General features: G+C 34.8%; 1 protein-coding gene across 2 annotated transcripts in view; it reads right to left on the bottom strand.

The window, feature by feature from the left end:
* Positions 1 to 8,479: 8,479 nt before the first annotated feature.
* Positions 8,480 to 12,851, bottom strand: part of LOC109238169 — a 23,414-nt gene continuing 19,042 nt past the window's right edge. For both annotated transcript variants that reach the window (XM_019404602.1, XM_019404603.1), the window contains exons 13-14: positions 10,722 to 11,034; positions 8,480 to 9,586 (exon numbers count right to left, since the gene is read on the bottom strand). In XM_019404602.1, the coding sequence (XP_019260147.1) occupies positions 8,720 to 9,586; positions 10,722 to 11,034 (1,180 nt within the window). In that variant the 3' untranslated portion in view covers positions 8,480 to 8,719. The remainder of the gene's footprint in view (positions 9,587 to 10,721; positions 11,035 to 12,851) is intronic.

Genomic DNA, 12,851 nt, shown 5'->3' with positions numbered 1-12,851 from the left:
AAAAGGCCGTTAGATTCAGAGCGTGTGAACTAACTTTTTATTACTAGTATATGATATGGTCATAACGGTCACATTGGTTTGGACTTTTTGCATGTGAGGGTAAGGAGACGTTGCTTTCAAATGAATTTAATTGTTTTTTGCATGGGTTGGGTTTTGCACTTTTAGGGACAGACATTAAAGTTAGAGGTCATAGTCAATTGTTTCATTGAGATATGCGCTCTTACTCACTTTTGAGTTTTTGGTAATAGTTTAAGAGGCGGTGCACTAAGATTTCGTTATGCCGGATTATAAAGGTTTATTGTACGCAGTCTTATTCTACATTTTTACAAGAAACTGTTTTTACGGCTCTAACTCGTAATCTCCTGGTCACATGACAGCAAGGCTTCTCTTCTTTTTGGTAATAGTTTAACTTGTGCAAAATTTTATAAGATTAGTGGTTATTTTTGTTATACACTATTATTTTACCCTGTTTACGTTTTTGTGTACTAAGACTATAAAGAATCTTTTATGTTAGGTTACGTTGACTTATAATAACTGGTAATTTATCATATCAAACTTGATATATAGCCCGTTTGGCCAAGCTGCAAAAATTAGTTTATTTTGAGGAGTATTTTTTTTGAAAGTGCTTTTGGTGAAAAGCAGTTTGTGTTTGGCTAATTAATTTGAAAAGCATTTCTGAGCAGCAATTAGTGTTTGGCCAAGCTTTAAAAAACTACTTCTAAGTGTATTTTTCTCAAAAGTGCTTTTCAGAAAAGTGTTTTTGGAGAGAAGTACTTTTTTCTGCTTCTCCTCAAAAGTACTTTTTTTCTTTTCAAAACTTGGCCAAACACCTTAATTTTAGAAAAAAAAAGCACTTTTAACCAAAAAAAAGTATTTTTGCCTCAAAAGAAGCTTGGCCAAACAGGCTAATAGTAAGCTAATATAAAAGTTCTAACGTATCCAATGAAGTACTAATGAAGTCAACTTGGGTACTTGTTATTGCTAACAACCACAAATTTCATGCAGATTTGAAGGCACTTAGTGTTTTTATATCAAACTAACAGATGCATGATACGTGTTTGCACATAAATTTATACACTACAACATTTTAGGCCTAAGGCCACACTAATATAGACAACGCTTAAAGAGTGTTGCCAAAACCATGTATGGGCACGTTTATCATGGGGTGGTCTTTGTGGAAAGCTTTTGGCCACGGAATTTAGGAAACACTTAAAAAGTGTGCCTCTTAAATATAAAGACTACACAATTTAAGCGTTGTAAAATCATAAAACTTTTGGCAACACTTATTCACTCATACTACAACGCTTTTGAAGCGTTTCTATTTTTTTAATGCTGAGACTATACTTTGCAAGTGTGCTCTTAAATTTTTCAATAAAATTTTAAAATTTTCACCAAAAGTGTACCCGGGGAAATCAATTTCAAATTGCCTTTCTCCATTCATCCTCCGCTAAATGTCCATCAATTAGGTTACAAAAAGAAAAAAGAATCTCCATCAATTAGGCAATAGGCTAGCCCTATTGAAAAGTTTTTTCATATTTTCATCTCCCTTTCATTTTTCATTAGTGTTTCAATTTCTTCAATTCCTTGCTTTAGTTTCGTGGAAACCTTTGGAAATTTATAGATCCCAAAACTCTTACACACAGCGGCAGACTTCTACGGTATGGAAAGATTGAGCCGCCGAAGGAGCTGATGGAAAGAATGGGTATCGCGGAGAAATATGTCAAAGCAAGTCCCTCTACTATACCGAAATAGATCTTTGTATGTGCTTGTATCTCTTTACCACTATACTAAATTTCATCCCTTTTTGGTGTTTTCCTTTCAGTAGTTAATAAGCATTTGGGTAGTACATCAGATTATCATATCTCCAAGGGCACAATTGATAACCATCACTGTCGAATAACCCTAACTCTGACAATTATTCTGCTTAAATAATTTTTACTTCATTTATTGTGGCAAAAATGAAAGGAGAAAGTCAAAATGATGAAAGCTCCAACAGGTGATTACATTTACAGGGATGACTTGAGCGTGACCCGGCTAGCTACTTTCACAACCTTCGTGATTAAACTAAGTGATTTGTATAAAGGTCTATTAGCTTAGTTCTTGGTAGTTTTCCTTTTCTTGTCACAATGAGCTCTTGCTAGGCCATCATCTGGTATGCTACATAACGTGGTTTTTCAATTCACCAAGTTTAGACCTTATTCATGTTTTGTTCTTTTGATATCGATTCTCGCATACAATTTTAATCTAATATTTAGCCAAAAAATGTTTTTAAGTATATTTCCAAAGCTATAACATTACTCTAACTATTTAGAGAAATTAATATGAAACTCAGTTGCACAATAAGTGAATCCAATTCTTGCTAGCCGTGGATTTGACTAATTTCAATATTCTTTAAGTTAATTATTTTAGTTGAAATATCTCCTTTTTACAATAATGTTATTAGAATATCCTTTTACAGCCTAAGGCTGAATCCAAATATAACTCTTGCACCTTTAATATTAGTGTAGTCAAAACAGTTAGAAGTTTAGTTTAGTCTCTTTTTCAGTAGAGTTTTGCGATGTTGTTGCTAAATAAGATTTTCTCTGAATGGTGAATAGATGAACAAAAGGATTATTGCTGAAGGATTATCTTTCATTCAAGTGAAATATTATTCATTTAGTGAAAATATAATTGACAACATTTACGAATATACTTTTCGTGTTTCCTTCCAATATATAAACTATATATATTAGTTAAGGATTGTCTTTTTTGTTCTTATATGAATATACTATCAACTGTAGTGAGTGATGATAGATATCATGAATGTTGATTGTTCTTATTATTCATATATGTGGATGCCCCTTTTTTCACCAGGCAAACATACATACATATATATATATATATATATATATATTGATTGTTCTTATTATTCACATATGTGGAGGCGCCTCTTTCCACAAACATATAGGTACTGATTGTTCTCTAAGTGTTGCTTCTTAAATTACCTTGTACCTGTTATATCTTGAGATTGCATATGAATACGATATATCTGCCGTTTTAAGTTTCTAGAAGCTAATGTTTTTCCTTTCTTTAGTGTTGTTCAGTTTATTATTTGATTTCTTCGTTAGTATTATTTTCATTCATTATCTCTTAATTGCTTAATTAATGTTATTACTGCCCAAATGATCATAAACTTTTGTTTTTCATTAACTCTTTGCTTAATTAATGTTATTATTGCCCAAATGATCATAATTTTTTTTTCTGAAAATTCATATTTGCTACACTTGTTGTTATGAAACGAACTCTTGCTTAGATTCAGTTATTTTCTGTGAAGGAAGAAATGCAAGACATGAAGGAAGAAGTGCAGGAACTGGAACAATTGTGGCATCTTGTTAATGTATTAGTGCAACCAACCTTGGACTGAACATTTAGGATATAGCAAGGTGTGTCGAATCTATCCTACCTTCTCCGGTTGATTCAAGTAGTGCACGTGTTATGAGAAGCCACAATCTTCAACATTTCTCAGGTCAACTTCTGTTCTGATTTGTGAAAAGGTAAATTTTGATTGTTTTGAAGTTATTCTCTAAGTATCTAGGGAGCAAACATGTTAAGGTAGCATATAGTTGTATTACTATATATTTGGGTTTGAAACTATGAATATTTGCACAATGGTGGATTAGTGTTAACTTTACAAGCATATATTCTTCATTTGACCGGTATGTTTAGGCTTTAGCGAGGCTCGAGTAGCAGAAAAAGTACTTGAATAAAGGATTGTATCAACTCCGTGAAAATCTGAATAATCGGGAAAACGATCCATTCCCCTTTCTAAGAGGACTAGGATCTTAAGTTGTTTTGCCTTTTCCCCTCCCTTGTTCATACATTATTATCCAGGGGGCACCTATACAAAAAGCTTAGTATGCATAATTTTCAGAAACTCCTATATGATTTTTAAGTGAAAAAGTAAACACAAGCAAACTCCGCAGTAAGATCTCAAGGGAATGTGACTAATAGAACATTTGGGAATATAATCGTTCCTATTTTTTCTTTCCAACCCTCATTTCATTTGATCGGATGCTTGATCATCCAATGTGCTACCTTTCGTTTTTGTTTTAACTTTTTTCTTTTCTTGAAGAAGTCTTTTTCTTGTGATTAGGCGCCAAAGAATTTTAACACTATCTGAACAAGGAAGATAGGTTAGTGTTTCAAGCACCCGAGATGTTAACAAGCAACTTTATACCATATTGCATTAAAGCTCTTTTCTAACATGATTAATCATCTGAATTTCCAGATGGGAGCCATATTGTTGATTCAGCGTAGTATACTAAATATTAACCATATTACAGATTGCAATATGATATTACATACTTATATTCTCTTTAATTGTTAATTTTATTTTGATTGTGTAGGAAAATGCGGGTGATGCAAATTGAAATGGTGACCACAATTATGAAGTCAATGATCAAGGCTTTTTGAACAATTGTGATGTTTATTATTCATGCCTTCATGATACTATATGAACACGTTCTTTTTTTTGTAGAGTTCATTACTAATGCACATCTTGAAGCATTGCGTTATTAGAACGCATACTATATATGATATGTCTTTTTCGAAGTCTGTTGTAAGTTTAGCTAATATGTTATTTATGAGCTACTGTAATGCTTTAGATCATTAACATAGGATAATAATGTATATTCTTGAAATAAATTTGATTATAGCATCAACCACAAAATAATGGCTTGTACAAATTATTTTTAAAAATGTTTATAACTTAGAGCACGCTTCAAAAGTGTGCCATATGGACTGTCGAGTCTGTGGCCTATTGATTGTAAAATGGCAGATAAGCTACGCTTCACAAGTGTTGCTCTAACAGCCACGCTTCAAAAGTGTGGCTTATAGGTAACAGAGGCCACACTTTAAAAGTGTAGTTTTAGGCTTGAAAAACGTCGCCATATGAGGTAATACAAAACGTGGCATTTGTACCTAATAGGCCACACTTTTGAAGCGTAGCATCTAAAACAACACTTGAAAAGTGTGGCCTTAGGGAAAAGGTTACGCTCATTTAGGCCACCCCTAGAAAAGCGTTGCCTAATGTTAAAAAGTGTGGTCTTTGATCAAATGCCACACTTTTGATAGTTCAGGCCACACTTTTTGAAAGTGGCGAAAGGCTTAAAATGGTGTAGTGATAGTTGCTGACTTAATGTATCCCATGATCTGAGGGTGAGCTACTAATGAAGAGGAAAGGAAGACGACATTTACCTGAGCTGGGTAATGACGATTTGCTTTATGGATATTGATGCCTAAATTCTTATAAATAGGGATACGAAACCCTTTGCCTTATTCTTTGCAATCTAGATATTGAATCTCCATACCTTCTTTTTCCTTCTTCATTCAGAGTTCTTTTTCCCTTGATCTTACTTCCGTATTTGTGCTTTCACTGATTCTGTTGACTTCTGCTACTCATGACTCTTCTGTGCTTACATCTCCTCTATACATAAACAAAGATGGTCAATGTGTCTTCCAGTTCCAGGGGGTACCTGACCCTGTTCCTTGGCAGTGCGCCTCCTCATGACGATGGGCTTGCCATTGTTGCTGAAGATGAGAGATTTCCTACGGTGGAGGAAATAATCCCCCGTAGTGAGAAGGCTAGATTTGACTTTTCAAAGATGCCCAAGGACGACCCTGAGGTCTCGGAGTTGTTGATGAAAGAGGTGGGCCTTGCCGAACTTAGGGATAAATTCAAAATTCCTGCCCACATAGATCTAGTTCCAGCCGGGCGCAACGTGGTGCAAATACACCGCCCTGGATACTGCGCTTTTTACGCGTACCCTATATATACAGTGTAATTTTCGACGAGTTGACCACCCTTACGGATATGTACCTTCGCCCCTAGTTTCCGGGCACTCATTCCTTGTACCTAGGGAACTGATTCATAAGGAAGGGGATCTTCACCAGAAAAGGAGTTTACGGCCAGTTCCCATATAAAAACTACTTAATCATAGTTAATTAAGATATATTCTTGTATTATTAAATTATTTAACTATAATAAGTTGATATGATTTTGGTGTAAATATGTATTTCTTCATCGTATAGCTTCTGAAGTAATAGTATTTTTTTGAGGCTGTGCGAACGTAACGGATAGATTGCTAATAAAGATGCTCTTGAAGTTTTAGATCGAGTCACAAATTCAAATGTAAACATTAAATAAGCTTTAAGAAGTCGTGTATTCACAAATTGATTTAGAAGAATAAATTAATATTAGGGAAGAAATGGATAAACTATGATTAGCAATTGGCTGATCTTCTAATTGACAAATATAGACACTAAAAAATACGGTAAGAATTTATTTCCATCAAGCGTTTACAAGATTTATGAATAGCATTTGTATATAGGCTTATTTTACTTAACTACAATTAGTTAATATGCACTCTCATCTTATTAAATGTCTTAACCATGATAATCTGATATGATTTATAAACACTTGATAATTTGCGAGAATGAAATTGAAAGTCTAATGTTCTAATAATTTATAGCAAGAAGGGAAAACAAGTACAGGAAAAAAAAATATTGCACCTGATATTTAGACCAAGCAAATAAATATGGTATATGTATCTTGCATATAAATTTTCATCACTTAATTATGATTGTTTTTACACTTTTATTTGTGATTCTTATAATTAAATTGTTTGATTTGGTATAAACTTCAAATACAGTTAAATAAAATAATAATTACAATACCTATACAATAAATAAACGACTACTACTAATATGCTTCAATCTCAAACAAGTTAGAATTAATCATAAATTTTTAGATGATATCGCTTCATTAAACCTCATCTCAGGCTAATACAATACAAAATAAAAAATAGAAAAGCCAAAAGTTAAAACCTCACTCTCTGTCTTTGTTCTGCACATCTGCAACTGCAAGTGATTTTGAATTTAAATTACTGCTTATATACATTCCTACAACTTTTATGTAAAATATATATAATTAATGATTGTAGCAGGCTAGGAGGCATGTTTCCGACATTTTTACATTTTAATAATTGCTCTCTTTTGCTGGCACTTGTCAGGCATTTAAGTTCTTATGTAAAGATTATTCCAGAGAGACAGGAAACTTCCTTATGCTTTTTCTAAAATTCATTATTATTATTATTATTATTGTTATTGTTATTATTATTAGGCAACCCTGCTATAGAGATGTTAACAACAATAATAACATATTCAGTGTAATACTATAATTCCACAAGTGAGGTAGATGAGGGTAATGTGTACGCAGATCTTATCCTTACCTTGTGAAGATAGAAAAGCTATTTCCGATAGACCCTCGGCTCAAGGAAAGCATAATTACAACAATTTAGAAAAAGGAATACGATAGTAAAGAAGCCATGAAAAAGGAAGCATTAACAACAGCCTAAGTTGCTCCGACACGGCAATTTAGGTGTCGCACCCGTGTCGACACGACACTAGTATGGGTGTGGGTATGGGATCCGTACCGGATCTGCTCAAATAATTTTGGATACTTTGACCACGACAGACGAAAAAATTCTAGACGAGATACAATTTGATTCCCGAAATCAAAAAAAAGACTAGAGTAAATTTGAAGAAAATAACATACTTTATCTAGGAAATCAAACCTTTATTTATCTAGAACTTCAGAATAAAAAAGAAAATCCATACTTTACAAGCTATACGTAAGTATTCCACAAAATTTCTCATAATTTAGAGATATTTTTATATTTTTAGCCGGATCCCTACCCGTATCCGTACTAGGATCCCTATCCCCCAATCTTAGAATTTACATCTCGAAGGATCCGACCTCTAGATCCGTACACGTATCGGACACCCGCACTCATGTCCAAGCAACTTAGACAACAGCAAGATAATAAGAAAATCGAAGCAGAAGAAATATCAGGTATTAATAGAAATCTAATAATAGGGAAATACAAGAATAATACTAGTACTACTGATAAGAAAAAAAAATACACTCAGACTACCTACTAATCTTCTACCCTAATTTTCGACATCCACACACTTCCTATTGAGATGTTAATATTACCATATTGTTCTGAGCTCAAAATCTTAAACAAATTAGTTTCCATGTCTTTATAAAAACAGGAAAAAGAGGATATTTCAGGCAATTACCACTCGCCATCCATTTGTTCACATTTCTAATACTCCTTCATTTTATGCGTTCCAATTCATATGGCAATATTTGACTAAATTCATAATTTACCATGTCTAATTAATTGAAGTCGTAATTTACATGTTAATTTCACTTCTATATTTATGATTGTGGAAGAAAATATTGAAGTAATAGTTGAAAACTTTATTCACATCAAAGTTAACAATTTGAATAGTTTAATGGATTTGAATTCTAAAAAGTTGTGAAATTATATTTAGAAATAAGTCATATAAATCACAAAGGAAGAAGTAGCAGATAGTCTCAAATATCTCCAAATCTTCTTTCTTTCAAGTAATTTTTTTCACTTTTACTTTGGCATAAATAAAAGGGTGATATTTATCAAGGTAATATAAAGTACAAATTACATTGTTGTAGCCAATTGATAAACTATTTCAATGTCACAAAATGGCAATAATAACCTATGAACTCGGTCTATTGCCATGTACCTGGATTTAGTTTCTATTAAAATGGATTAACCACAAGCTAAAATACAGATTGCCAAGTTTACTCTTGCTACTTGAAGAATATCTATCTAATTTACAATAAACAGAATTTGATTCACCTAAAAAGAGCTGAAAGCGTCCGTTCGCTAGCTTTCCGTTTGCCCTTCTCAGCTGAAGCCAAATTCTTCCCCTGAGAATTGTGATTTTTACTATCAAACTTCTCATTTACTTCTTCAATACTATGTTCATGCAAGGAATCATGCTTCTTTGTGTACTTGTGATCTTTAATAGCCACATCTTTCATCAAAAGATTCAAATGGTTAATAGATGTCTTCTGTGAATTCACATCATCCTTTTTCTCCTTTCCTGTTGCATCACAACAGTGTAGTTTCACCTCTTCCAGCAGCATCCTTATTTCATCCTTAAACAACTGTGTACGCGTACCCTTAATTTTCTTCTTAGTTACAGTATCCCCTCTATCCAGTTCTTGACTAAGAAAATCTGTATCATCAATCAAATCTTGCTTCTTGAGAGCCATCTCCTCAGAGCGCTCAGCAGAAACGATCTTCTGCTTCTTGGTTATTGCCTCCACTAAATCACTGCATCCCTTCTGATTTAACTTTTGCTTCTCAATTCTGTTGTGTTGCAATTCATAATTTTCATCAAGATCACTATCTTCTTCAGACACATGCTCTGGCTTCATTAGCTCCACATTTCCATGTAAAGTCTCCTGTTGACCATCACCTTCAAGCAGGACATGTTTCTCCGTTTCGATCACTTCAACACCTGTGGAGACTCCAGGAACTATGGTATCAAGGATGATTTTGCCGAGAAGGAACCTTGTCTCACGCACGTGTCCTTTCCCAAGAGAATCGTAATCTATCTTGAAATTCTTCTTACTGGTTTTGAAAGATGTAACATCTTTGACCAGAATGTCAAACATAAGCTCGACATCTTTGCCCATTCTCATTGACACAAAGACCTGCAAACCAGACATCCAAAAACTCATTAAGCTAACAAAAGAGCAATTACCATTCTTGTAGCCGATTAAACACTTTTCAAGTAAGAGGACACGAGAATTAAAGTCTACTGGATCTGGTTCTCCTTTTTCTTCCCATTTTGTATTCAAATCAAGAAAAATCATGACTATATATACATATATAGGATTTACTATATGGACAAGCTGAGCTGGTTTCCCAATGAATTTATTAGGTCCGTTTATGATGGAGAGGCAAGCTATAGCATTTATTCCAAGTGAACTAAGTCTTAAGTTTCCACAAAAGGTAGATGCAAGATACCATGTTGTTTACGAAGTAAATGAACACCGTTACATCAGGTTCAGAGAAACAGGGGATAATCACCTCCTTGTGAGTATAATGAGCTACGCTCTCAAGGTTAGGAAATCGTTGATGCATGCCTTTAAATAAAGAGCTATTTCAAAATGTACTTAATCCTTTCCTGTCCATAGCACGCACTGCAAAAAGGTTTAGAAAGAGTCTTTGTCTTGTTGTATGAAGCAATTAAGTAATTCAAGGCAAGTATTACGAAATGGTTGACTTTTTCTCTAGGGAAATCATCTACCTCCACCTCTAGACCCTACAATGTCGGTCCTATCGTTTCATAATGACTAGGTTACCACAGATTAACAAAAAGACTTGACCAAGAGATTATAAGTCATAGATATTCAAGTCATTCACCCATTCCCTGCTGATAATGGAAACCAACAGGAAACATTGTTTCGCAAACACAGGCATTCTTAGAAACTGGAGCGTTCTCCCCTCCACATTTTATATGACAAGGCTGCTACTTGAGAGACAACTGGACTAACTCTCTGATCAAAAGCTGATTTAATCATTTATCAACAGAAAATTCCAGATGGAATTATATATCAGACATTTTTCACATATTACTATTGAAAGAGGATTAACGCAGCTTCTACTTTCAGATAGAAAATTAGCCTATTTGACTCTTGGATGAACAGCATGAACTAGCTGGGAACTCTCATAAAAGTCAAGCATAACCGCATAGCGTGCTCAAATAAAGTGAAATGACAAGACTGACAAACCAGCTTGGTGTAAGCAACAGTTAGATGTAAAAATCAAAGTACGTTTACCCACCAAACCAGAGCATGGGGCTCCTGGGAACTTGGACATTGCTTCCAGGAGGCTGTCCCCGTCAGTTAAAATGTTTATAGATTTTTGGACTTGCACTGCCAGCTGTGCAAGTCTTTCTGCAAGTTCATCATCTGAAATGGAGACTTGAGAATCAGAGACTTCAGGTGCATACATAGCTGCAGCTTCAGAATGCTTCTCTGCAAATTTAACACCTTCCTTCCAATTTCCGTGATACAATACAGAAGCAAAAGTCAGGATGACAAGTGCATGTTGAGGATGAGTGATCAATGCCAGATGAAACGCCAAGAGTGCAACCCTGTCATGCACATCATTGAAAAGAAAACATTCGTCAAGTATCAAAGTCATAACAAGCCAGTTCTCACAACACTTGTGCAGGTTAACAATTCATCTAATAGACGACTGTCAAAAAAGTGATAGTAAAGTGATCAAAAGAGTAGTAAAATCCACTACTGCGACAGTAGGCAGCCAGACTATGAGCTGCAACATCTGCTGTGAAATAGAGTTAGAAACATGACTCCGAAGAATTTGCATGCAGACTGCAGCATATGAGAAAAATTGAACTATGGGATACTCAAGAGTAAACGTGTCAAACAACGAATCTACCATGATGAACATGCAGCATGTAGAAATTTCTTCAAATCTGTAAATGTTTAAAATGCCTCTAATTTGCAATTTAAAAAACAAATAATGAAGGAGCGACATAGTGATGATGCCAACTTAGGCTTTTAAAGTCGGGAAGGATGCTTCTAATGGCAGTGTCCAGAAATTAAAATCAAAATATGACAAAGACAGAGGAAGATGCTTGTTTTTTCTGTTCACAGTGCTGCATTACCTCCTCACTATGGAAATTCAGTAGTAGAAGAAGCTTCTATGACTCCTTTACAGCATTTAATATTGTTGTCCTGTGGAGACCTTCTAATACCCTTCTCTCTTACCTTTTTGGTGTTAGCTTCTTCTTTTTTTTTTTGTGGTTTAGGATGTCTTGTTTAAGCTTTCACGTGGCTAATGCCATTTGTTATTTACATGGATCAGGCGAAATTCAAAGTAGTTCCTACGGTTAGGGAGCTTACACTTGTCCTCCCTTTGCGAAATTCAAAGTAGAAGAAGCTTCTATGACTCCTTTACAGCATTTAATATTGTTGTCCTGTGGAGACCTTCTAATACCCTTCTCTCTTACCTTTTTGGTGTTAGCTTCTTCTTTTTTTTTTTTTGTGGTTTAGGATGTCTTGTTTAAGCTTTCACGTGGCTAATGCCATTTGTTATTTACATGGATCAGGCGAAATTCAAAGTAGTTCCTACGGTTAGGGAGCTTACACTTGTCCTCCCTTTGCCAAGGAATAGCCATATAATTTCAGTGACTCGATGATTAGGATTGAAAACTTGTTTAGTTCTTTTTTTTTCATCGGAACTTGTTTAGTTCAAAGCATACAAAGATTAAGTATGACTACTCGTTTAGTTCGAAGCATACATAACAATCAAAAGAGAAGACTGCAAGGTCCACTCTTAGCTTAACAGGAGCAGGGTTTCAGCTTAGTCAATTTCAGAAATTCTTCCTATCCACATCAGCACTTGAGACCAAGCTAACATAATAGCTCTGTTATACTGCTGCAAGGTACTATGATAGAGTTAATGGACCTTCTAATTAGACAAGTCTAGAGAGCAACATATATCAAATTACAGCTCTGAAAGCAGCAGTAGATGCAATAATATCCAAAGATGAAGACCATCTCTCTCAGGCCTCAGGGAGGAAGTGTCAGTAAAAGGACAGAGAGGGGTCCTAGAAGCAAAAGCCTCGTGGAGATAAAAGAATTAGGGGTGGCAAATGGGCGGGTCAAGATGGGTTAGGTCAATAAATGGGTCATTGTCCAACCCAGCCCAAAGCGAACTTGGGCTAAGACGGGCTGGTCAAGATGGGCTAAAAAATGGGTCATAGCCCAACCCGTCCAACTTGACCCATGTTTTAGAACCATGCTCATCTTGCATAAACAAAGCCTTTTACCTTAAAATGTGTAAGTTGAAAAAAAAAATTAGGGAGGGTAGGGGTGGGTGGGTGGGGGGTTTGGGCGGGTGAATGATGCAGAAAAATAAAAAAAACTAGAAAATTAAAAATTA

This window comes from Nicotiana attenuata, unplaced genomic scaffold (genome assembly GCF_001879085.1).
Source record: "Nicotiana attenuata strain UT unplaced genomic scaffold, NIATTr2, whole genome shotgun sequence".
NCBI lineage: Eukaryota > Viridiplantae > Streptophyta > Magnoliopsida > Solanales > Solanaceae > Nicotiana > Nicotiana attenuata.
The sequence above is the reverse complement of the archived record's forward strand: the minus strand, read 5'-3'. Positions and strand labels throughout refer to the sequence as shown.